We start from the raw sequence: 23572 nt of genomic DNA on the forward strand, positions 1-23572 counted from the left end.
CGCTCTTCGTCAGCCCGCCTCCGCCGCCGCCGCCGCGCGTCGAGCGCGCGCGCCCTCGACGCCGACCGACGCCGACGCCGTCGCGGTCGTCGCGATGACGACGCCCGAGGTCACGTCGCGCGCCGAAGCGATCGCGGAGGCGGTCCCGCCCGCGCCGGACGCGCCCGCCGCTCGCGACGCGACCAAGGCGGCGGAGTCCACCGCGGCGCCCGCGTCCGAGGAGAAGAAGAAGAAGAAGAAGAAGAAGACGACGACGACGATCGACGGCGGCGGTACCGGCGACGACGAGAAGGTCGACGAGGGCCCGCCGAAGAAGCCGGAGACGCCGCGCGTGCCAAAGCCCGATCGCCGCGAGCTCGACCGCGACGTCCAGATCCTCCAGGCGGCCGCGGACGAGCAGCAGGCGCGGATCGAGGCGCTGAAGCGCAAGATCGAGGCGAAGCGCGAGACGAAGAAGAGCATCAGCCAAGGCGCCGCGGGGCCGCGCGCGCGGATCGCGGAGCTGAACGCGGAGTTCAACGCTCGCATGGTGCGCGCGCGATCGCTCGATCGAAGACCCGTCGCGTCGCGTCCAGTCGTCGCGTCAAACGTCCCGTCGGTCCCCTCTCTTGTCTGTCTGCGAATGAGGCGTGATTTTTTCGACGCGGCGTCGACGTTCGTCCGCCGCCCCTCGCTCACGCGCCCGTCATCCCCTCGCTCACGACCACGTTCATAACGCACAGGAAGAGCGCAAGGCGATCCGCGAGGAGCTCAACGCGATCGACGCCGCGCGCGACAAGGCGCGCGAGCAGAGGACGACGACGCGCGCCAAACTCGGGATGTTTCACACCGTCGACGCGGTCGAGTCGGAGATCGCGCGCGTGGAGCGCACGCTCGGGCACACGACGATGCCGATCCAGGAAGAGAAGAAGATGGTGAACGCGATCAAAGACTTGACGAAGAGCAAAGAGCTCGTGCGGGAGTACCAGGAGATGGCGGCGAAGGTCAACGCCGGGGAGGAGCGAAGGAAGCTCGCTTCGGAGCGCGTCAAGGCGAAGGACGCGGAGATCACGGCGGTCAAGGCGGCCATCGCGGCGGTCAAATCGAGCCTCGAGGAGACGCGGAGCAGGGAGGAGAAGTCCGTGTCCGACGTTCCCGCGATGCAGGAGGAGCGCAACGCGTGCTACGAGATCATCAAGGCGAAGCGCGAGGAGATTCGGAAGCTCCGAGCGTCGTTCAAGAAGAAGGAGGATCAGCACTGGGCGTCGGAGAAGATTTGGCGCGCGTACGCGAAGTACGAGAAACAAAAGCAATACGAAGCGAGCGCGGAGGAGCGGAAAGCGAGAGACGAGGCGAGGAAGAAATGGGAGAGAGAGAACGCACCGGAGCCGTTCGAAGCCGAGGTCACCGCCGCGGAGCAGCTCATCGCCTATCTCGCCAAGTGGGACCCGATGGGACGCGACGCGGAGGACGACGCCGCCAGGGCGGTGGCGGCGGCGGCGGCGGCGGCGGCGGAGGAAAAGAAAGCCGCAGCGTTCGAGGGTCTGAACATCATGAACAAGAAGATGCACGACGACGACGACGACGACTTGTTCTCCTTGGGCGGGTCGTCCGTCGGGAAGAAGGGGAAGAAGAAGGGGAGGTCCGGGGACAAGAGCGGCGGCGGCGGCGGCGGCGGAGCCGAGAAGAACTCGAACGAGCGTCTGAACATCTCCTTCGACGCGTACTCGCACTTCGCGAAGCTGTCGCTGACGGCGCCGCAGCTCGTGCGGGAGGTCCCGGAGACGATGAACGCGCTCAGAGAGAAGAAGGACGCGTTCTTGGAGAAGAGGAGGGCGAAGAAGGCGCGGATCGAAGCCGGGTTGGACGACGACGACGACGAAGAGAAGAAGAAGGAGGCCAACAAGAGCGGCGGCGGCCGCGGGGAGAAGAAGGACGCGGCCGCGGGCGCGAAGCGCGATAGGAAGAAAGGGCGGTCGAAGGGCGGCGCGAAAGGGCCCGTCGCGGTGACGCTGTCCGTGGCGGACGACGTCGTGACCGTGGAGCTGAACGTCGAGGAGAAGGAGGAGGTGAAGAGGGAAGACTGAGAGGAAGGTTCATCGACGGCCCGAAAGTTTTAGCTGCTGCTGAAATGAGAAGACGATAAAAGCCAGATAATAAAAGCAACGACGCGACCGCGCCTTATCCTCTTTCCCCCCGCGCGCGCGATCCCCCCCCCCCCTCTCCGACGCCGATCCTCCGGCGTCGTGCGGGAACTACGACGGCGCCTCCTGCGACGAGATGCTGATGTCCGAAGTCCTCGGCGAGGCCGCGGGGACGTTTCTCCTCAAACAGTGCGTCGCCGCGCTGCTCGGGATGCTCATCGGTCTTCAGAGGGAGTTCGGGTACCTCGTCGGGATGTGGTGGTCGAAGAACAAGCTCGCAGAGAGCCCGGTGCGACGCGCGGGCTTGCGCACGCACATGCTCGTCGCGCTCGGCTCGTGCTTGTTCTCCGAAGCGAGTTGGAGCCTCTACAGCGTGCCAGTCCCGACTCAACTCGTCGGCGACGACGGGACGAACGGACGCGCTCGCGCGCCGTACGTCTCGGGAACCTTCAACTACGACAGCTCGCGCGTCGCCGCGCAGATCGTCTCCGGGATCGGCTTCCTCGGCGCGGGGACGATCTGGAAAGCGAGCGATCAAGTCTTCGGGTTAACCACGGCGGCGTCGCTTTGGACCACCGCCGCCGTGGGCATGCACGTCGGCGGCGTCCACGAGGGCAAAGACGACACGTACTTCCTCGCGCCGTGCTTCGCGACGCTTCTCGTCGTCGTGACGCTTCAGATTCTCATCATGTTTGAGCTGTGGGTGCACCGATGGATGCGCTCGTACACGATGCGGTACCAAGCCGCGCGCGCGACTTTGGCCGTTGCGCCGCACGCGTCCGTCGAAAACGCGGTGCACGACGTCGTGGACGAGGTCGAGAAGAAGGTGGGGCAGGTCGTGGCGCTCGGCGCGGTGATCGAGAGCGGCGTGTCCGGGCCGTGCGCGGCGGGCGGAGGCGGCGCGGCGGGGTTCTCTTCCGCGTCGTCCGCGGGGGGGATCCCCGCGAGCATCGCGGAGGACGATCGAACGCGTCGTCTGGAAATTTCGCTCACGGTTGTCGTTCCGCCGTTTTCCAGCGGCGTCGTGCTTCTCGATCGCCTCGCGATGATCGACGGCGTGTATAAGGCGAGCATCGCGGAGCAGCGGTCGAACGTCGTGTCGTTCGTGGACGCGGGGGGCGCGCGGGTGAGACGGGGACGAGGGATGGAGCGGCCGTTCATCGCGTCCGGCGACGGCTGCGACGACGACGGAGAGGACGACTGACGATGAAAGAACGCGTCGCCGACGCGGCGGCGTACAGTAAAGAATGACGTACGTGATGAGGCGCCCCCCGCCGCTATTTCCGCAGCAAATAATAATCCGGGTCGGCCCTTCTCAGCAGCGCCTCCGCGGACGGCCGCCACCTCGACGCGACCCTGAGCCGCACGTTGAACGCGTTCGCGACGCCCCGCAACAACACGCTGACGCGCGCGATCATGACCATATCCGTCGGCGCCCGCACGACCGGATCTCGCGCCTCCATCTCGTCGATGAACTCCTGGAGGTTCAACCCGCCGGTGACGTCGTCCGTGTCTCGGTCGTTCCAGAACACCGCGAGCCGGTACGCGACGTCGACGTCCGCGCGCTTGGACTTCCCCCCGAACCCTTCCGGCGGGTCGCTCTGGCAGAGACGCGCGACTTCGTCGACGTCGTCTTCTAAAATCGCGAGCGTGAGCTTTGCGTAACACCGCCGCGTGGCTTCGTCTATTCGCTTCACTTGCCCGTAGTCGATCAACCCGAGTCGCCCGTCTGGCATCAACAGCACGTTCCCAGGGTGCGGGTCGCCGTTGAAGACGCCGTGCTCGAAAATTTCATCCGCGTGGACGTCCAACAGCGTCCTGAGGGCCGTTCCATACGAGCGAATGTCGGGGTGGAGTTGAAAGGCGTCAGAAGCGGAGTTGAAAGGCACCGAGGGCGGGGATTGAAAGCGAGGTGTGGGCGGAGAGAGACGACGGGAAAAGTCCTTAAGGATCGGCGTTCACCACGCCAACGCGGTCGTATGGGGACCAGTGTGAAGAAGAACGCGCCTGAGAATCTCGCCGACGTTGATCAGTCGCGGACTCGGCGTGAACGCGACGGGCTTCGGCGCCCATCGCCCCGCGAAGCCCAGTCTCCGCGCGGTCCACGCGACGACGTTCCTCGCGACGACGCGCGGGCGTCTCACACACGCGTCGTGAAGCGCGATCAGAGCGTTCGCGCGCCGCGTCGCGCGCGCCTCGTCGTCCACCCCTCTCCCTGAAATTCTCCCGCTCGCGATCGTCTCGCGTTGTCTCTCCTCCAAAGCCGCCGCCGTCGTCCCTCGCGCCTCCGCGATCTCCCCTAACCGCTGCCGTATCCCGTCCACGAGCTTCACCCCGGGAATCGGCGTCATGACCAACATCGTCTTCGTGCACAGTTCCTCTATCGGCGCCGGGATGTCCACGCGGTGGCTCCACTGAGTGTCGAGGGTCCGCGCGAAGCGACGTCGGGGCGGAGTCGAAAGGCGTCAGTCGGAGTTGAAAGGCGTCGCGGCGTGTCGGGATTGAAACCGTGGTGTGGACGGAGAGAAACGCCGGGAAGAAAAGTCCTTAATAAGGGACCGCGTTCACCACGCCGACGCGGTCGTATGGGAACCAGTGTGAGATGGGACGTGCCTTGGGCAACACCGCGTCTCGGACCTCGCGCAAGTTGGCCGCCTCCGCGCGGTAATCAAACTCCGTGAGGAACTGCCGCTCGATCTCCTCCAGCGGCGGCGCGTGCTGCGGCATCGCGAGCTTGCAGAAGTCGATGCACGTCCGAATGTCCGCGCGGAACCTGCGCTCGATCCCGGGCGCCTGGACTTTTATCACGACGCTTCGCGAGCCGTGCATCTCTGAGAGTTTCGCGCGGTGCACCGTGCCGATGCTCGCGACGCCGCACGGGATCTCCTCCCACTCCGCGATCGCGCCGGCGTGCCCGATGCGCTCCAGCTCGCGCTCCACGATCGCGCGCGCCTCCCCCGGGCGCATCTCCGTCGGCGCCGCGTCCTGCGTCCGCTTGCACCACTCCAAGTACTGCGGCGGCACGAAGTCGTCGCGCGTGGACAGCAGCTGCGCGTTCTTGAAGTAGAACCCGCGCATGCGGAGGACGAGGTCGCGCACGTTCCCCGCGTGCGCGTCGTGCAGCGCGGCGTATTTCGCGTCCGCGTCGTCGTCCTCGAGCGGGATCCCGGTCCACGAGGGGATCCCCGCGGCTCGCGCGTCGCGATTGCGCCACTGCACGGCGCGATACGACGCGTAGACAGGGAGGGCGTGGTACCAGAACGTGATCGATCGCGACGTCCCCTCGTCGCCGCGCGCGTAGAGACCGCCCGCGGCGGCCGCGGACGCGGCCGCCGCGCCGAGCGCCTTGCCGAGGCCGCGCGCGGAGAGCGACGCGGCGGCGGACATCTCGCGCGCTGCGCGCCGCGCTCTGCGCCAGATCTCGCGAGCACTGCAGCAGAGAGTGCCCACTCATCTCACAGAACGCGACCGGCCGAACAGACGGGACGAAGTTCGGGTCACTGCACTCTGCGTCGTGGTCGCGCGGCGATGAGGTAAATACATACTCTATCGTACAGTACATTAATACCGCCCGCCTCGACCTCGTCCGCGTCCGCCTCTCCCACCTCTCCCGCCTCTCCCGCCGCGGTTCGGGTCGTTCCCCGCCGCCGCCAAACCCGCCGCTCTGATCGACGCCGACTCCGCTTCGCTCATCAGCCGCCACCGCCCTTCCGGCAAGTCGCCGACGTCGCACGTCCCCACGTGCACGCGCCGCAGGTCCAACACGCGCAGCGCGAGCCCCTCGCACAGCCGCCGAATCTGCCGCTTCTTCCCCTGGCGCAGCTCGAACCGTAACGTCGTCCCCTCGAGCGTTTCCACGCGCATCGGAAGCAGACGCTCGCCGTCCAGCGCGACGGGCCCGTTCAACGCGGCCAACTGCTCGCGCGTCGCGATCGCGTCCACGACGACCTCGTACACCTTTGGGATCTCGTTCCCGCCCACGATCGCCCTCGCGAGGACGCCGTCCGTGGTGAGCACGAGCAGGCCTCTTGAATCCTTGTCGAGCCGGCCGCAGACGTTCAGCGCGCGCGCGTCGCGACAGACGTCCTCGAGCTTGCGTCGCGTCGCGGCGTCGGCGTCCGCGCCGCCGCCGACGACGCCGCCGCCCGTCGAGTGATGATATATCGCGTTCCTCGGCGTGATCAGCTCGCTCGCCTCGCGCTCGCCCCTGGACGGGAGGTTAGAGACGTACCCCGGGGGTTTGTTCAGGACGACGGTGACTTTTTTCGCGAGCAGCGCGTTGGCGCCGCCGTCGCTATCGCCGGCGATGTCGATCGTCGCGTCGATCGCCACCTTCATGCCTCGCGTCGCCACCTCTCCGCCGTTCACGATGACGTCCCCGCGGTCGATGAGCGCCTCCGCCTCGCGTCTGGACGCCATCCCGCGCTGGGACATCAGCTTCGAGACGCGCTGGGTCTGGATGGGATGCGGCGGGAGCTCTCCGTCGTCGACGTGCGCGGCGGCGGCGAACGAACGCGCGCCGCTGGACCACGACAGTCTTGTCGTCGCGCGAACGGCGACGCCGCCGACGCGCTTTTTTTTCTCGCCCGACGACGACGACGTCGCGACGCCGCGGGGGTCGACGCCGTCGAGCGCGCCGCGGCCGCGCGCGCCGCGCCGCGACAGGCGTCCGAACGCGGAGGGGACGACGCGCGTCAGCGCCGCGCGCGCCGCGGGGGACGCCATCACGAGCGCCCCGCGGTCTGGACGACGCGACGAGAGGCGCATTCATCAGTTGAAAGCTCCGAGAAAACTTCTAAACGAGCAGCTCGCTGACGTGAGCTCAGCCTGCTCTCCGCGCCTCATCACTCGCCGCCGCGCCCGCGATGAGCGCGTCCACGCTGACGCTCTACCGGCACATCTTGAAGGCCGCGAGGACGTTCCCGAGCCGTAACCGCGCGGGGATCATCGAGGACATCAAGCTCGAGTTCCGCGAGAACCGAGCGGTGACGGACGCCGCGGCGCTGCGCGCGAAGATCGCGCTCGCGAACGACGGACTCGATCGCATGCGCGCGTACACCGGTCTGGACTCGGGGTCGAGCGCGTGGGACGTGTCTCTGAAAGGGCCGTTCGACGGCACGAACGGGATGGGGGAGAAAGAGGACTCAAAGAGGGAGGACGGGAGGTGAGCGAACGGTCGCGGCCGCGGGAGGAGGAGGGGCGTCGTGGGTGTTCGAGATGAATCGAGTTGACGACGACGACGACGACGTAAGGTTAAGGGTAGGGCGGCGCGCTCGTAGACGATTGCAAACGACGCGACGCCGAGTAGCTATCTAAAGAGCGCCCGCCGCGCTCTACTCCTCCGTCGCGAGGTGATCCGCGTGCGACCGCGTCCGCGTGAACGTCAGCCGCACCTCCACGCACGTCTCCGCGCGCGAGAGAGACGTCGGCCAGGTCTTCGCCTTGTACTCCGCGACGATCCCCCCGCCGCCGCCGCCGCCGCCGCCGCCGCCGTCGTCGTCGTCGTCGTCGCCGAGCCCGGCGGGGACGACGACCGGCATCGCCTTCACGACCGCGGCGTCCACGCCCTTGAACGCGGGTATCCGCGCGCGCGGGTCGAGATACAGCCCGCCGTCGCCGCCGGTGAACGGGAGATGATACGTCGCGTCGTTGCGCAACACCGCGTAGACGTCCAACGGCGGCTCCGTCGCCAAAACGAAAACGCGCTCGCCGCCTTCGCCTTCTTCGCGGACGTTCGACACCAAACGCGCGGTCACCGTCCACGGCCCAAACGTCAGCGGCGTCGCCGCGTCCAGCGCGACTTTCGCGCCCACCGCGATGGAGTCGTGCGGCGGGAAGAACTGCTCGCTGAACATCGCGAAGACGTCGCCGTCGACGAACGACTTGTTGGTTTTTTTCAACGTGATCCACCCGTCCCTCGGCCGCCTGCGCGGGTGAAGCGATCGGTCAGTCGACCGTCTTACCAGTCAAACGTTGAAAGGGAAGCGCGGGTGAAGAGTGACGACGGGAAAAGTCCTCAAGGAACGGCGTGCACCACGCGAACGGGGTCGTATGGGAAGCAGTCTCACCTCCGTTTCTTCAGCGCGAACCGATCGAGGAGCTCTCTCACGCTCTTCTCTTTCATCATCCCGCTCCCGAGGCCGTGGCACATCCGCTTCATGGCTTCTTTCCAGAAAAATAACGGCTGGTCGACGTACGTTTTACACTCCGCGTACGCCCCCGCGTCGGACAGCGTCATCCCGTCCAGAAACGGCTTGAGACACGCGCTCTCGACCATCGCGCCCAACTGCGCGCTGTCTTCCCCGAGCAGCGACAAGTTCCGCGAGAACCCCTCCCCGAACATATCCGCGAGCAGCGGCACGAGCTGGTTGCGGAGCTTCCCCCTCGTGCTCCACGTCGGCGTGCTGTCCAAAAAGTAAGGCACGCCGTATTTGTGCGCGAAGTCGAGGACGACGGCTTTCGAGTGCGGCAACATCGGCCGCCAGATCGCGACGCCCTCGACGACGCCGGTCTCTTCCATGCCGTTCACCGCGAGCAAGTTGGCGCCGCGCATCAAGTTCGCGATGATGTTCTCCTGGACGTCGCCCTCGTGGTGCCCGACGAACACCGCGGGGAACGCGTGCGTCTTCGCGACGTCCTTGTAGAACCCGTATCGAATCGCCCTCGACTCGGCTTCGTATTGCTCTCTCGGCGTGACTCCGCGCGTCACCTCCGCGATCTTTCGAACGACGCACTCGATCCCCATTCGGTCGCACCACCCTCTCACGAAGTCGGCTTCGACGCCCGACTCCGGGCGGTTATCGTAGTCGATGTGCATCGCGACGACGTCGAACCCGCCGTACGACGCGTCCCGCGACAGACGCTTCAAGATGACCGCGAGCGCCATCGAGTCGACGCCGCCGGAGAGCGATATCCCCACCGCCGGCCACGCCGGAGAATGTTGTCGACGCGCGGACGTCGACGGTTCGTCTTCAGCAGAAGCGTTCGACGACGCGTCTTCTTCTTCTTCTTCGCCTTCGGGCCGCTTCGGCGGCGGTCGCCGCCACCGCGGGTTACGCGACCGATCGTCCCCGCGCGGCAGCCCCGCGCGCTCGCGAACGAACGCGTCCACGGTGGCATACAACGCGTGCGACGCCATCATCGCGTCAGTCGCCGCGTCGGGCGTAAACTCGCTCCGCTCCAATATCTCGTCCCCGTCCGCGTGCTGCTTCCCTTCCATGTCTTGCAAACACCGCAGCGTCGTCTTTCGAAACTTCGCGAGCAAGCTCGCGTGCTGCGCGTGCGTCGCAATGCGCGCGTCGAGCCGCGCCAACGCGACGCGAAGGCGCGGGATCGTTCTCGACTTCCCGTGGCGAAACGGCATGAGGAGGAACACCTGTTCCGGCGTCGTCAGCGCCGCGTCCCAGCCGCGCTCGACGCATCGCTCCGCGACGTCCACGGCGATCGCGTCGGCGGCCGCGAGCCGCGCGTCGCGGTCGGGCGCGTTTCGGTGGACGTGGCGAGTGAACTGATCGAGGAGCATCGCGAGCGCGCACGCCGCGCGCGGGGAATCGTCGCGCCATCGCGACAGCGCGCCGGACTCCGCGGCCGCGACCGTCGCGCCGAAGGTTCGCGCGATGTCGTCGTCGATCTTTCGCTGGATCGCGCCGGTCTTGTCGCCCGCGGGGAACCACTTGTGCTTGTAGTTGTCCTGCGGGGAGAGGACGGCGGCGGGGCGGAGGGAGGAGGGAGGAGGCGTCGGACGGAGCGATGATGATGATGATGATGATGATGATGATGATGATGATGATGATGATGATGATGATGATGATGATGGATGCGTCTTCCGGGAGTGCCGTGACGAGGGAAGGGAGGGAAGGATTCGAGTCGATCGCGAGAGGCGGCGACGACGCGCGGGGAGAGACGTCGGCGGGGGTTTCGCGAGCGCGCACGTCGATGTCGCCGTCGAACCAGAACGCCAAGACGTCGTCCGCGGTCTTGACCTCGGCGGACATGACGCCCCGGCGGGGCTGCCGGCTCCGCGGCGCGCCGCCTAACAGTGAAATTAATTCTCATCGGACGCGCCGAAAAAATATTTCCGTTTGAACTCTCGAACCACATCCCGTCCGCGTCATCACATCCGCGCGCGGCGCCGACGCGATGCCGCCGCGACGGTGGCACCACGAGACCGGCGGGGAGCTCGCGCACATCGTCTCGAGCCTCCTCCACGGCTCCGGCCCGCCCCCCGTGCTCGTCGGGATCACCGCGTGCATGGTGTGCACCGCGCTGTCGTCGCTGGGCGTCGGGCGTTGGCACGAAAAGATGTGGCGACAGCGCCGCGCGGACGCGGACGTCCTCGCGTCGGCGCTGAGGAGGGAGGCGGAGGAGGAGATCCTGAACGCGTCGATGGCGACGAGTAGCGCGATGGACACCGCGCGAGACGAGAGCGACATGTCGTTCGTGGTCGAGAGCGCGGACGACGACGACGAGACGATGTCGATCCGAGGCTCCGAGACGAGCGCGTCCGAGGCTGGGAGCGACGTCGCGTGGACGACGACGACGCCGTCGTCGTCGCGCGCGACGAAGGGGCGCGACTTCAAGTGCGCGCCGCCGCGCGGGAGCGCGAAGAAGCCGCCGTCGAGGCTCGCGCGGCACAGCCCGAACAGCGTGTTAGGGGACCTCACGAACGTCGGGGTGTCATCGCGGAGGCGATGACGGGCGGGGGGAAGTAGAAGAGTTCGTCTGTTAGTTTTTAAGTTTTAGCCGCGCGCCTACCTATTCGCGGGGCGCGACCCGCGCGCGCTCTGCGCGCGCGCCTTGTGCGCTCTCAGCCCCTCGTCCCTGCGCCTCTCCCACGCCGCCATCGCCTCCTCCTCCGCCTCCCTCCTCTCGCGCTGATGCGCCTCCATCGCCGCCGCCGCCTTCGCCGGGTCCAAATGCGACGCGAGCCGCCGGACGTCGTGATAGTCCTTCGTCACCGCCGCGTGGTGCGGCAGACGCGCGCGGAGCGTCTCGAGGTCGGCCAACGCGCCGGCGACGTCCCCCTTGGCGCGGCGCGCCGTCGCGCGTCGATGCCGCGCCTTGTCGTGCCCGGGGTCCGCGCGCAGGCATCGCGTCGCGTCCGTCTCCGCGGCGTCGTAGTCCTCGAGCCGCAAGAACGCCGCCGCGCGGTTCGCGAGCGCGTTCGCGTCGTTCTCTTTGACGCGCAGAGACGCGGAGTACTCGTCGACGGCGCGTCGGTAGTCGCCGCGGCGGAACGCGTCGTTCCCGGCGAGGCGCCGTTCCTCCGCGCGCGCGCTCCGCTCGGCGTCTTCCTCCCACTCCGGGCCCGGCGTCACATGATGCATCGCCGCGACGTCTCCCCCCGAGGGATCGACGATCTCGGACCGCGCGGTCTCGAGCGCCTTCTCGGCCTCGGCGGCATCCGCCTCCGCCGCCGCCGCCGCGTTCTTCGCGCGCGCGGCGGCGGCCGCCGCCTCGGCTTCGTCGCGCGCGGCGGCCACCGCCTCGCGCATCGCCGCCTCTTTCGCCGCGAGTATCGTCGCCCTCTGCTTCGCGCGCGCGTGTTCCTCTTCCTCGCGTGCGGCTGCAGCCGCGGAAGCTCTCGACGCGGCGTCGGACGCGGCTCTCGCGGCGGCGGACGCCTTCGCGGTGGCGCGCTCCGCCGCCGCCGCCGCCGTCGCCGCCGCCGTCTTCGCGGCCACCGACGGCTTCGCCGCGCGTCGCGTCTTCCTCCACGCGTCGTCGTCGGAGTCGGAGTCGCCGGAGTCGCTCGCGGAGTCGTCCACCGGCGGCGGCGGCGGCGGCGCGGCGTTTGAATTCGAATCGACGGGCTCCGGCTCCGGCTCCGGCTCCTCGGCTCCCCGCCGCGCGTCGACGCGCACCGTCGGCTCCGGGGCGCCGACGCGCGGGAACGTAAACGGCGCGAGCAACGGCGGCTTCGCGGCGTCGACCGACGCGCCCGCGCCGCCTCGCCCCGCCGCCGTCGCTTCCCGTCGCCGCGTCCGCGACGTCCCTCGCCCGTACGGATCGAGCGACGGGGTCGGGCCTCCCGCGCGATTCCGCGCCGTGGACGGCCGACTCGGCGGCGGCGGCGGCGGCGGACGCGTCGCGCCGTCGCCTCTGCCTCTTCCGCGCGAAACTCCGCCCTGAAGTCCGCCAAAAGCCCTTCGTTCCTTCGTCCACCCTTCCTCGTCGCGCTCTCCCGCGTCGCCGCCGCCGCGCGTCGCCGCGCCCGCGCGCTCCTCCTCCCCCCTCCCCTCGTCCAAAGAGCCGTCGTCGTCGTCTTCGAAAATCACGTCGTCGACGCCCACCGCGGATCTCGCCGCCTCGACGTCGCGCAGTCCCTCCGGCGTGGACAACCTCGCGAGCAGCGCGTCGAGGTCGATCCCGCCGATGCCCCGCGGCCCGTCCACGTCCAGCGTCACGCTCGGCGGCGGCATCGCGGACGCGACGTCGGACGGCAAGTCGCCACCATCGGCGTCCAGCGTCGCGCCTCCTCGCGTCGCGCGCGCGAATTCTCTCTCCAACGCGTCGACGTCGACGACGTCCCTCGGCGTCGCCGGCGGCAGCGGGAACGCGCCCATGCGATCGTCGTCGTCGTCTCCGCCGCCGGTACCGCCGCGGTCGTCGCGCGCGAGCCTGCCCGCGGCGCCGGAGAGCCACCCGGAGAAAAGCTCGCCCATCGCGTTCGGCGGCGCGACAAACGCGCGCGCCGGCGGCGCGGACGCCGGGCGCGAAGCGCCTCGCGAGGTGGCGCCGCGTGTGTGTGGCCGTCGCTTCGCGCGCGCGTCCGTGGACTCGTCGTCGTCGTCGTACCCCGGGTCTCCGCCGCGTTCGAACGACGCGTGCGCCTCGGCGACGATCGCCGCGGATCGCGCCTCTTCCCGCGCGAGCGACGCGGTCGCGGCGCGCTCGAACGCCGCGAGCGCGGCGGCGTCGTCGTCGGCGTCGGCGCGCGCGGACGCGGGGGCGGCGCGGCGCGTCGCCGCGGAGAACGTCGAGCTCGTCGTCGTCGTCGTCGTCGTCGCGTCGTCCGACGCGCGCGAGCTGAAGAATATCGGAAGCTCGCCGTCGCTCTCGTCGCCGCTCTCGGCGGAGGACGACGACGCGCTGTCGTCGGCCGCGATCGTGGGGATGTGCTGTGGGCGGAGGAGAGGCGATGCGGCGGCGGGGAGGCGGTCAGACGACGCGCGGCGACGACGAGACGTTCGATCGATCGATCGATCGTTGTTGACCGAGAGAGAGAGAGAGGCGACGGACGTCGACCGAGGACGAGGACGCACCGCTCGCGTCGCGCCGAAGAGCGCCTCTCGATCGCGCGCGATGGAATCGCGGACCACGGAGAAGCCCGACGGGCCGCCGCCGTCGTCGGTCGCGGCTACGATCATGACGCCGTCGTCCGTCCCCCGCCGCGGAAGTGACGACGAGAACAAGATGCCGACGAGAAAATACGAATACAGCGAAAAGCGTCGCATAAAAAGAAACAAAAATTGCAGACTAAATGCTCAGTGGGGAGATCCTCATTATGCGGGCCCTGTGATTGGTCGAGAGCCAGTGCGCGGAAAGGGAGATGAGCCGCAGCCGCCGGACGAAAGAGAGCGAGACGCGACGGACGATTCCCGCGACGCGGGGTGACGTCGACGCCATTGCGACCGTCGCGCCACAGGGAGCGTCGACACGCGAAGGCTGGAGCACAGGAGAGGCGAACGCCCTTCCCCCCCGCGAACGCGCGCGCACCCCGCGTCGTTCGAGCGCCACCCCGCGAGGAGGCCGCGCGGCGACGACGACGACGACGTCGAGGTTAGCGCTTCTGCTTTCTTCGCGACAACACCTTTTATCCATCCGAGCGAGAGAGACGTAGGATGAGCTCGACGGCCGCGCTCGGCGCGCGAGCGCGCGCGCCCGTCGCGACGTCCCGCGCGACGACCCACGCGGCGACCCTCAGCGCGCGACGCGCGGTCGCGATCGCGCCGACGCGCGCCTCGTCGCTCCTCGCGCGCGTGCGCCTCGCCTCGGGAAGAAACGCCGACCGCGTCGGCGTCGTCGTCCGCGCGGCGGACGCCGACGCGCCGAAGACGAAGACGCGGTTCGTCAGAGACGAGAACGGGAAGCTCGTGAAGACGACCGCGCCCGCGCCCGCGGACGACGACAACCGCTCGTTCGGGGGAAGAGGCGGCGGCGGACGCGGCGGCGGCCGCGGCGGAGGCGGACGCGGCGGGCGATTCGACGGAGGCGGAGGCCGCGGCGGCGGCCGCGGCGGCGGCCGCGGCGGCGGCCGCACGTTCAGCGCCGGCGGCCGCGCCGGCGGCAGAGGCGGCGGCGCCATGATGAGCGGCGACTGGGGCGGCGGCGGCGGCGGCGGAAGAGGCGGATTCGGCGGAAGAGGCGGCGGCCGCGGTCGCACGGCTGGCGCGGGTCGCTTCGGCGCCAACTCGCCCCCCGGCGGCCGCGGCGCCGCGGCGTGGAAGAACAAGCGCCAGGGCAACGGCCGCCCGCGCCGGAGCTTTTCCGACGCGTCCGCGTCCGATCAAGTCTCGCGGAGGCGCACGGGCAAGGCTGCGCGCGCGGCGCAGAGGCGCGCGGACGCGGAGGCGAACAAGGCGACGGCGGTTGAGATTCTGGAGATCCCCGCCGACGGCCTCGAGATGGAGGATCTGTGCGAAGAGCTCGCGACGACGCAGGCGGAGTTGATCAAGGTGCTCTTCATGAAAGGCATCGCGATCCAGATGGGGCAGGTTCTGGACCGAGAGACCGTGATCGCGGTGTGCGAGGCGAAGGACCAGGAGTGGATGGACGCCGGGGAGGTTGGCGTGGAGGAGCAGGCGAAGAAGCTCACGTCGTTTTACGAGGAGGAGGACGAGGACGACCTCGAGACGCGGCCGCCGGTGGTGACGATCATGGGCCACGTCGACCACGGGAAGACGTCGCTTCTGGATTACATTCGAAAGGCCAAGGTGGCCGCGGGCGAGGCTGGCGGGATCACGCAGGCGATCGGCGCGTACCAGGTGTCCGCGGCCATCGGCGGCGACGACGGCGAATCGGAGCGAAACATCACGTTTTTGGACACGCCCGGGCACGAGGCGTTCAGCGCGATGCGCGCGCGAGGCGCGCGCGTGACCGACGTCGCGATCGTCGTCGTCGCCGCGGACGATGGCGTCAGACCGCAGACGAAAGAGGCGGTGTCGCACGCGCAAGCCGCGGGCGTGCCGCTCATCATCGCCATCAACAAGTGCGACAAAGAGGGCGGCAACCCCGAACGCGTCAAGGAAGAGCTCGCCGCGCTCGAGGTCGTCTGCGAGGAGTGGGGCGGCACGACGCCGATGATCAACGTCTCCGCGAAGACCGGGATGGGGATCGACCAGCTCCTGGAGACGATCGCGCTCACCGCGGAGGTGGAGGAGCTCGTCGCCAACCCGGGTTCAAACGCGCGAGGCACAGTCGTCGAGGCGTACCTGGACAAACAGCGAGGCGCGATGGCGACGCTGCTCGTGCAGAACGGCACGCTGCGGATCGGCGACGCCGTGCTCGTGGGCGCGAGCTGGGGCAAGGTGCGCGCCATCACGGACGCGTACGGCGCGAAGCTCGAGGAGGCGGGCCCGTCCACGCCCGTGCAGATCATGGGGCTGGGCTCCGTGCCGATGGCTGGCGAGGAGTTCGAGGTGACGGAGACGGAGACGGAGGCTAGGGACGCCGCCGTGAAACGCAGCGAGAAGGCGCGGATCAACGTCATCGAGGGCAACAGCGTGTCGCTGTCTAACCTCAGCGCGGCGAAGGACGACGAGGACGGCGTGCAGACGATCAACTTGATCGTGAAGACGGACGTCTCGGGGTCGGTGGAGGCGGTGAAGGCGGCGCTCGGGGCGCTCCCGCGCGATCGTGTCGTCCTTCGGTTCCTTCACGCCGCCGCCGGGGAAGTCACCGAGAGCGACATCGACCTCGCGGCGGCGTCCGAGGGGATCGTCCTCGCGTTTAACACGCCACTGTCGGACAAAGTGTCCGAACGCGCGAAGCAGCAGCGCGTGGAGGTGAGGGCGTACGACGTCATCTACGGCCTCGTCGACGAGGTCCGCGCGGCGATGGAAGGGAAACTCTCGGGCGTGCAAGACGAGGTGTTCGTCGGGCAGGCGGAGTGCAAGGCGGTGTTCGGCGGCGGGAACTCCAAGGTCGCGGGCTGCCTCGTCTTGGAAGGACAGCTCCGAATGAAAGCCAACCTGCGCGTCACGCGCAAGGGCAAGGAGGTGTTCAGAGGCAAGGTTGGCTCCTTGCGAAGGATCAAAGACCAGGTGAAGAAGGTCGAGAGCGGGCTGGAGTGCGGCGTCGGCGCGGACCCGGAGTGGGGCGAGTGGAAGCCCGGGGACGTGATCGAGTGCTTCGACCTCGTCGATCGCGTCCAGACGCTCGAGTCCGCGTCCGACGAGCTCGGGAAGAAGGTGGAGGAGATCAAAGCCGCGGAGGAAAAAGCCAAGGCGGCGGCCGCCGCCGCCGCCGCGGCGGCGCCGGAGAAGGAGGAGGATGCGCCCGCGCCGCCGGCGCGCGGGCGGAATCAGAGGCAGCGCGCGGGGAGTCGACGGTGATCGATCGCGCGTTCGTCTCGCCCGCGATCGGGTCACCCCGCGTCGATGGGTGGACGGTGGACATCGACTTGGGGGTGGCGCGGAGCGTCATACAGCTTGCATGCATTCATAAAAGAAAAGTTTTTTCGTTCTCGATCTCGTTCTCGTCCGCTCGCGCCGCGGCGTTCGTTTCATTTCTAAGCGAAAGAAGTAATCTGCAAATCGAAGGCAGTAATCTTCTTCAATTCGGCGTACTTGGATGGCGTCTCCGCGCGCGGGCAATGATCGCGGTGCGGCTCGTCGCCGTTGAACCAGTGCCACTCTTGGCACTCCTTCGAGCAGTACCGGGTGACTTTGCAGAGCGCGCACGCCCACGCGCCGGTCCCTCCGCATTTCGCGCATCCGCGGAGCCTCTCGAGGTCGGCTTCGACGTACTTCTTGGTGCCTTTTAGCTTCGCGGAGAGTTTCAGGTAGTCTTTGGAGATCTGAAGGTTCTTTTTGATGCCGTAGATGCCGTTCATGAAGCACTTCGCGATGTGGTGAGTCAGGTTCACGGCCGCGTGAGGCGGCGCGCACGTCATCGGCGCGGCGAAAGCTTCAACGACGTCGTCGCCCATGTTGAGGCCGTACATGTCGCGTATTACTTTCAAGCCCTCCCGCTTTGTGGTGATGTTGCTCGTGTGGTTCTCCAACGCGTCGGTTATCTTGGCATCATATTGTTTGTCCCCGATGGGTGTGTTGAGTGCGGCCAAGGCCACGAAGTGTTCGAACTTGAGGTAGTCGTGATTCGCACAGTACCAGTTCGCGAGCCTGACCTGGGCAAGAACGTTCCCCTTCTCCGCGGCTTTCGTCCACCACTCGACCGCTTTCACGATATCTTTCTCATGGGTCACGATCCCTCTCATTGCTCCTATAAATTGCTCGTCATGCTCGTACAAGGCCGCGATGGCCACATCGAGGCCGCCGGGGCCAAACTCAGGCATATCTCCTCCTTCAGCCGAAAACTTCAACAACGACTCGAGCACGGGTGTAGCCAGCCCTTGTCCCTGTCGTGCGATGCTCTGGAAGTTTGCCTCAAAAGCCGCCCCAAGCATCCCAGTGCTCGCGGCGGCGGCCGTCACGGAGCCCCAAGCGCCGGCCGCGTCGTCGTTGACGCGCGCCTTCTTCGGCATGTCGTGCGGCGTGCGGGGGCGCTTCGGAAAGTGAGAGAGCCTGTACTCGTAACCCTAATAAAATTCAAACAGCTCTGTCTCTCGAGGGGCCGCGGGCCACACACGACGACCGCGCGCGCGTCCCACCCGCGCGCGACCGCCTCCCGCACTCCCACCGCGCCGCCAACATGTCGAAGATCCGCTACGTCGCGGTCCCGGACGTGCGCGCGAAGGCGGTGACGAGCTCGCAGATCACCGCGTCCTCCGCGGAGACCGGACGCGAGGACGACGAGGAGAGAGAAAAAGAAAAAGACGCGCCCGCGCGCCCGCGCGACGACGACTTCGCCGCGCTGCTTCGCGAGCTCCCCGCGAGCGCGGCGCGGATCGCCCGCGCGCCGATCGCGCCCGTGACCGAGCTCGCGGCGCACGTGATGAACGAGAAGCGACCGCGCGCGCTCGTCGACCGGGCGCGACTCGACGCGCTCTTAAACGACGACCTCGCGCCTCCGCCGCCGCCGCCGCCGCCGCCGTCGTCGTCGCCCCAGCTCGAGATCGAGCCGCCGTCCGCGGCGCTCCTCGACGCGATGGAGACGGCCGCGGAGGATGAACCCGACGACGACGCGATCGCGCCCGTGGAGACGCCGATCCCGTCGTCGCCGCGCGCGCCCAGCGCGACCGCGTCGACGTTCCGCGCCGTCGCCGACGCGCGCGCGGGACGCTGCCGCGCCGCGCTCGCGCTCGCGCCCGTCCCGACGACGACGCTCGACGCGCGGATGAAGCGCGACCGCGCGCCGTTCGACGCCGCGGCGCGACGCGCGATGAGTCGCGCGCTGTCCGACGACCTGACGCTCGCGGGAGGAGGAGGGGGGGGGGGCGGAGACGGAGGCATCGACGAGGTGCCGACGCCGATGTTCCTGGACGGCCCCGGCGGACGCGGACGCGACCGCGTGCGCGGCGGCGCCGTGCGCGAGCTCATCGACGAGCTCGGCGCGCGGCCGGTCCGCGTCGCGACGACGACCGCTACGCTTCCGCCTCTGGAGACGATCTTGAAGACACCGCGCGCGGTGTTGGAGGAGCGCCCGGAGATCCCCGAGGCGGCGGAGGAAGAAAACGTCGACGCCGCGGCGACGGAAGCGCGCGTCCGCGACGGCGGCGCGCTCCTCGCCGCGATGACGCTCGCGGACGGCGACGCGCGCGCGAACGAAGAACACGACTTCCGCGGGCCCGGGTCCGTCGCCGGCGCGCTCGACGCCGCGACGAGGGCGGCGAACGACGCGATCGAGAGAGAGGATGCGGCGCTCCTCGCGGCGACGGCGGAGGCGGAAGCGCGCGCCGCGGCGGCGGCGCGCGCGCGGGAGGCGGAGAGAAACAAGGCGGTGACCGCGCGCATCGACGCCGCGCCCGCGGCGAAGGATCTCACGTTCTTCCTGCGCCCGGACGTGCAGCAGCAGCAGCAGCAGCAGAGGCAACATCGGCAACAGCAGACGCAGCCTGAGAAGCCGAGGCCGCGACCGCCGCCGCCGCGACCGCCGCCGCCGCAACCGCCGCCGCCGCCGCCGCCGCGGGGTCCGGTGGTGAACCCGATCTACGCGCCCGCGCCTCCTCCGCCCGGGCCGACGCATCCGACGCACATCAGTGTGGATGAGATCGACGACGACGAGCTCTTGATGCTCGAGAGGATCGAGCGGGACGTCATCGACTCGAGACGCGCGGCGGAGGTGCCCTCGTTCCCGTCGCCGCCGCGGAGCGCCGCGTCGCCGCCGCCGATGCCGCCGCCGCCGCCGCGACCGATGCCGCCGCCGCACTGGCAGCGCCGGGAAGATCAACACGCGGAGTGGCAGCGGCATCAACATGCGCGATGGGAGGAAGAGGACGCGAGAGGCGGCGGGTGGGAGCCGCGGCGCGGCGGGGGCGACGACGGTCCGCGGATGACGCCGCCGTCGCCGCTGCGGACGTTTCGCGACGAAGCGAATCGCGCGCCGCCGCCGTCGTCGCGTCGCGATCACGGCCAGCGGTTCGAGCGGCGCGACTACCTCGAAGACGCCGACGCGTTCGGGTACGCGATGCCTCCGGCGGTGGATTACGACCTTTCGCCCGCGCGTCGTCGGCGGCGGCTCGACAGCCGCGGCGGCGGCGGCGGCGGCGGCGGCGACGACGATTACTTCCAGGACGACCGCTTCGACCGCGCGATGCGGTCGTCGCCGCCGCCGCCGCGAGAAGACGCGCGCGCCGCCGCCGACGACGAAGCCCCCCCTTTCTTCGACGCGAACGACCCTCAGCTCGCGTACGGGTTCGGGAGGCACGGCGTCGGCGTCGGCGGCGGCGACGACGTCGCCGCCGCGCCGCCGGCGCCTCCGAGGAGCAAGACAGCGTCGCTGATCGCCAACTGGCGCGAGACGATGACGACGCGCGCGCCGCCGCCGCCGCCGCCGCCGCCGCCGCCGCCTCGGCATCGCGCGCCGCCTCGCGACGCGGACTGGGGGCCGTCGTACTCACCCCCGCCGCGAAGCGAAGGACGGCGCCCGGTGCGGGAGTCGCAGATGCGGCGGAGCGACGTCGACGTCGCGCCGCCGTCCGAGACGTTCCGTCGCGCGTTGTCGTCGTACGCGTCGGCGCGCGGAGGAGTCGGCGGCGGCGCGTACGAACCGCCTCCGCCCGTGCGTTACGATCCGATGCCGACGCGTGATCCGCGCGACGTCTCGTCGTGGCGCGGAGGGTACGACGCGACGCCTCCGCGGTCCCATCGCGGCGGCGGCGGAGGAGGAGGGTACACGCCGGAGCCGTTCGGTTCGGGCGGCGGCGGCGGCGGCGGCGGCGGCGGGTTCACGTCGCCGCCGCCGCCGAGGGACCCCACGCTCGCGCCGCCGTGGGGAAGCGCGGAGAAGATGCGTCAGCTGAAACGCAAGAGAAGACTTCTGCACCCGCGCGACGAGAACCTGTGGGACGGCGACGGCGAGAGGAAGACTTTCGCGTCGCCGTCGCCGGGACCGCGCGAGCGGCGGCGGGGTGGGGGCGCGCCCGGCGGCGGCGGCGGCGGCGGCGGGAGGGCGCGCGCGGAGGAGCGACGAAGGGAGCAGGCGAACGATTTCTACGTGATGACGGATAAGTTTAAGTTCAGGCGATGATCGGCGATGGAGAGAAGGCGTGGGGTGGGCGCGAGCGATGACGTGTAAACGATATGATACGAGAGCGCGAGCGCGCGGGCGTCCGCGCCGTCGGCCCGAGACGGCGTTACGAGAATTTTCCCGGACCGCCAGCTGTGCGCGGTTCATCACGCGAAGACGCCGAACGGGATATTCCTCCTCATTGACCGTCGCGCGCTCGCCGCGAGCGCGTCGCCGGGCGCGCGCTCGGGCGTTCACGCGGCGACCGCGTCCGCGTCCGTCGCGCGCGTCGTCCATTCGTCGCCCCCGCGCGACCCCGCGGCGGGGCGCCGACTCGAGGGGGCAGGGGAGGCGGCGAGCGGAACGATCGCTCGTCGCGCGCGGTGCGCCGTAGCGATCGATCGAATCGATCGATCATGTCGTGGGGGAGCCCCAGCGGGGCGTCGTCTCCCGCGGGCGCGTCCGGCGTCGCGCGGAGGATCTCCGTCGGCGAGCCGCCGCCGAACATGGAGAGGATAGACCGCGACCGCGGAGGAAGAGACACCGGGCCGCAGGGCGTCCTCGAGGTGCGTCGCGTCCGTCCGTCGCCCGCCGCGCTGGATTCAACAAAAAAATCGTTCGCACGCCGTCCGTCTCGTCGTTCGCCCGTCCGTTATCCGTCCCCCGCCGACCGACGCGCCGCGTTTATTCGCTCTCTCCCGCCCGCAGTTCAACTGCGACTTCGAGGGAGGCAACCTCGGGACGACGAGGATGATCGGCGAGTCCGAGTATGAGCTCCACGTCCGCGCGGACACGGAGAACCCGCGGTATCGCCTGTGGTTTCACTTTTGCGTACGGAACAACAAGCCCAAGCAAAAGGTCGTGTTCCACGTCGTAAACTTCTCCAAGTCCAAGTCGCTGTACCGCGACGGGATGAGCCCGACGGTGCGGTCACAGAGCGATCCGGCGTGGAAGCGAATACACCCGAAGCACGTGTTCTATTACAAGTCCGGGAAGAAGGAGCGCGGCGGCGGCGGGGCGGCGGCGGCGAGGGAGTCCGCGGCAGAGGTGCGTTCTGGTCACACTGGTCCCCATACGACCGCGTTCGCGTGGTGAACGCCGTTCCTTAAGGACTTTTGGCGTCGTCTCTCTCCGCCCACCCCTCGCTTTCAATCCCCGCCCTCGACGCCTTTCAACTCCAACTGACGCCTTTCAACTCCACCCCGGCGGCGGCGGCGGACGAAAAGAAAAAAAACCAACCGGTGATGACGTTCGTGCACGTGTTCGATCGACCGGACGAGGCGTACTACTTCTGTTACTCGTACCCGTTCTCGTACTCGCACCAGCAGCGGTTGCTGTCGGACCTCGAGCGGCGCCGGCTGCCGTTCGTGACGCGAGAGCTGTTATGTCGGAGCGTGCAAAATCGTCGATGCGACGTGTTGATGATTGGCGACCAGACGCGGTATAAGCACCGCGGCGTGACCAACAAGCGCAAGGTAATCTTGCTCACGTGCCGCGTGCACCCTGGGGAAACGCCTTCGTCGCATACGTTACGTGGGTTCATCGATTGGCTCACGAGCGATGATCCGCACGCGGTCGCGCTGCGTTTACACGTCACGTTCGTGATCGTCCCGATGTTAAACCCGGACGGATGCTTCCACGGGAACTACCGCACGGACTCGTTGGGGACGGACCTGAACCGCGCGTGGGAGAACCCGACGGAGTTCGAGCCGACGTTGCTCGCGGTGAGGTCGCTCGCGAAGACGTACGCGGAGGATTCCACCGTGGAGCTCGACTTTTACATCGACTGCCACGCGCACACGACGTCGAAGGCGTCGTTCCTCTTCGTGAATCCTCCGGAGGAGAGCGACTCCGCGGAGGCGTGGGAACGCGTCGCCGCGCTCCCTCGTCTCGTCGACCTCAACTGCGAGGGTAGCGCGCTCGGGTTCTCCCTCGCCGCGTGCAAGTTCTGCTCGGACCCGAGCAAGAGCGGCAGCGCGAGGCACGCGCTCAGGGACTTGCTCCTCAAGCGCGGCGCGTCCAAGGCGATGTGTTACACGCTAGAGATGTCCTTCTACTCTCCGCCCAACGCGCAAAAAACGTGGACGGCGACGACGTCGAACGAGGCGTCGTACGAAGCTTTCGGCCGCGCGATGGGCGACTCGTTCGCGGACTACTACGGCCTTCGATCGGACGCGGCGTACCCGAGGCAGCGCGCGGTGATGACGAGGGTGGAGCGCGCGCGGAAGAACGGCGGCGTGGACCCGGAGTCGTCGCGGAAAAAAAACGGCGGCGGCTCGGACAGCTTCGCGTTCATCGCCACGGGGGACGCGATGTTCGGTCTCTCCGTCGTCGACGCGTCCCCGGGGGAGAAGCCGTGGAAGCGGTTCGGCGGCGTCCACGCGCATCTGAGCGAGATCAAATCGCGCGCGGAGGTTGGAGACGCGAGCCTGACGTCTTTGTCGCCGCGGTGGAACGGCGGCGCGGCTCGCTTCGGCGGGGAGTTCGGCACCGGCGCCGGCGGCGGCGGCTCCGGTGGTAAGGGGAAGTCTGGCGGCGCCGGCGGCGGCGGGGCTGGGGGTAAGCGCGCGCGCGCGGCGCGGTGGACGTCGCCGAAGCTGGGCGCGGGGAACGGCGAACGCGCGACGGCGACGGCGGCGACGGCGACGCGCGACGGGATG

General features: G+C 68.9%; 12 protein-coding genes across 12 annotated transcripts; 7 read left to right on the plus strand and 5 right to left on the minus strand.

Moving 5' to 3' along the window:
• Nucleotides 1–94: 94 nt before the first annotated feature.
• MICPUCDRAFT_48557 (uncharacterized protein) lies at nt 95–2066 on the plus strand (the record flags this gene model as incomplete). The annotated part of the gene is made up of 2 exons (XM_003062326.1): nt 95–529; nt 723–2066. 2 exons carry the CDS (start codon nt 95–97, stop codon nt 2064–2066), a joined length of 1779 nt encoding a protein of 592 aa, XP_003062372.1.
• Nucleotides 2067–2259: 193 nt separating this feature from the next.
• Nucleotides 2260–3327, plus strand: MICPUCDRAFT_52163 (uncharacterized protein; the record flags this gene model as incomplete). Its single annotated transcript, XM_003062327.1, has 1 exon — nt 2260–3327. The coding sequence occupies one exon, from the start codon at nt 2260–2262 to the stop codon at nt 3325–3327; it is 1068 nt and encodes a 355-aa protein (XP_003062373.1).
• Nucleotide 3328: 1 nt separating this feature from the next.
• Nucleotides 3329–5510, minus strand: MICPUCDRAFT_52164 (uncharacterized protein; the record flags this gene model as incomplete). The annotated part of the gene is made up of 3 exons (XM_003062562.1): nt 3329–4066; nt 4127–4537; nt 4683–5510. 3 exons carry the CDS (start codon nt 5508–5510, stop codon nt 3401–3403), a joined length of 1905 nt encoding a protein of 634 aa, XP_003062608.1. The 3' UTR covers nt 3329–3400.
• Nucleotides 5511–5690: 180 nt separating this feature from the next.
• RSU (pseudouridylate synthase) lies at nt 5691–6848 on the minus strand (the record flags this gene model as incomplete). Its single annotated transcript, XM_003062563.1, has 1 exon — nt 5691–6848. A coding segment is annotated over one exon (1158 nt), but the record flags the coding sequence as incomplete, so codon positions are not given.
• Nucleotides 6849–6988: 140 nt separating this feature from the next.
• On the plus strand, nt 6989–7291 carry MICPUCDRAFT_52166 (uncharacterized protein; the record flags this gene model as incomplete). The annotated part of the gene is made up of 1 exon (XM_003062328.1): nt 6989–7291. The coding sequence occupies one exon, from the start codon at nt 6989–6991 to the stop codon at nt 7289–7291; it is 303 nt and encodes a 100-aa protein (XP_003062374.1).
• A 165-nt stretch (nt 7292–7456) lies between these two features.
• On the minus strand, nt 7457–10117 carry MICPUCDRAFT_52167 (uncharacterized protein; the record flags this gene model as incomplete). Its single annotated transcript, XM_003062564.1, has 3 exons — nt 7457–8048; nt 8192–9813; nt 10055–10117. The coding sequence occupies 3 exons, from the start codon at nt 10115–10117 to the stop codon at nt 7457–7459; spliced, it is 2277 nt and encodes a 758-aa protein (XP_003062610.1).
• Nucleotides 10118–10262: 145 nt separating this feature from the next.
• Nucleotides 10263–10817, plus strand: MICPUCDRAFT_52168 (uncharacterized protein; the record flags this gene model as incomplete). Its single annotated transcript, XM_003062329.1, has 1 exon — nt 10263–10817. One exon carries the CDS (start codon nt 10263–10265, stop codon nt 10815–10817), a length of 555 nt encoding a protein of 184 aa, XP_003062375.1.
• A 56-nt stretch (nt 10818–10873) lies between these two features.
• MICPUCDRAFT_48559 (uncharacterized protein) lies at nt 10874–13492 on the minus strand (the record flags this gene model as incomplete). Its single annotated transcript, XM_003062565.1, has 2 exons — nt 10874–13243; nt 13388–13492. The coding sequence occupies 2 exons, from the start codon at nt 13490–13492 to the stop codon at nt 10874–10876; spliced, it is 2475 nt and encodes an 824-aa protein (XP_003062611.1).
• A 939-nt stretch (nt 13493–14431) lies between these two features.
• Nucleotides 14432–16678, plus strand: MICPUCDRAFT_35884 (uncharacterized protein; the record flags this gene model as incomplete). The annotated part of the gene is made up of 1 exon (XM_003062330.1): nt 14432–16678. The coding sequence occupies one exon, from the start codon at nt 14432–14434 to the stop codon at nt 16676–16678; it is 2247 nt and encodes a 748-aa protein (XP_003062376.1).
• A 176-nt stretch (nt 16679–16854) lies between these two features.
• Nucleotides 16855–17829, minus strand: MICPUCDRAFT_52171 (uncharacterized protein; the record flags this gene model as incomplete). Its single annotated transcript, XM_003062566.1, has 1 exon — nt 16855–17829. The coding sequence occupies one exon, from the start codon at nt 17827–17829 to the stop codon at nt 16855–16857; it is 975 nt and encodes a 324-aa protein (XP_003062612.1).
• Nucleotides 17830–17996: 167 nt separating this feature from the next.
• On the plus strand, nt 17997–20933 carry MICPUCDRAFT_42194 (uncharacterized protein; the record flags this gene model as incomplete). The annotated part of the gene is made up of 1 exon (XM_003062331.1): nt 17997–20933. The coding sequence occupies one exon, from the start codon at nt 17997–17999 to the stop codon at nt 20931–20933; it is 2937 nt and encodes a 978-aa protein (XP_003062377.1).
• Nucleotides 20934–21620: 687 nt separating this feature from the next.
• On the plus strand, nt 21621–23083 carry MICPUCDRAFT_21490 (uncharacterized protein; the record flags this gene model as incomplete). The annotated part of the gene is made up of 3 exons (XM_003062332.1): nt 21621–21898; nt 21960–21969; nt 22139–23083. Coding segments are annotated over 3 exons (1233 nt in total), but the record flags the coding sequence as incomplete, so codon positions are not given.
• Between the last annotated feature and the right edge of the window lie 489 nt (nt 23084–23572).

This window comes from Micromonas pusilla (genome assembly GCF_000151265.4).
Source record: "Micromonas pusilla CCMP1545 genomic scaffold MICPUCscaffold_12, whole genome shotgun sequence".
Lineage (NCBI taxonomy): Eukaryota > Viridiplantae > Chlorophyta > Mamiellophyceae > Mamiellales > Mamiellaceae > Micromonas > Micromonas pusilla.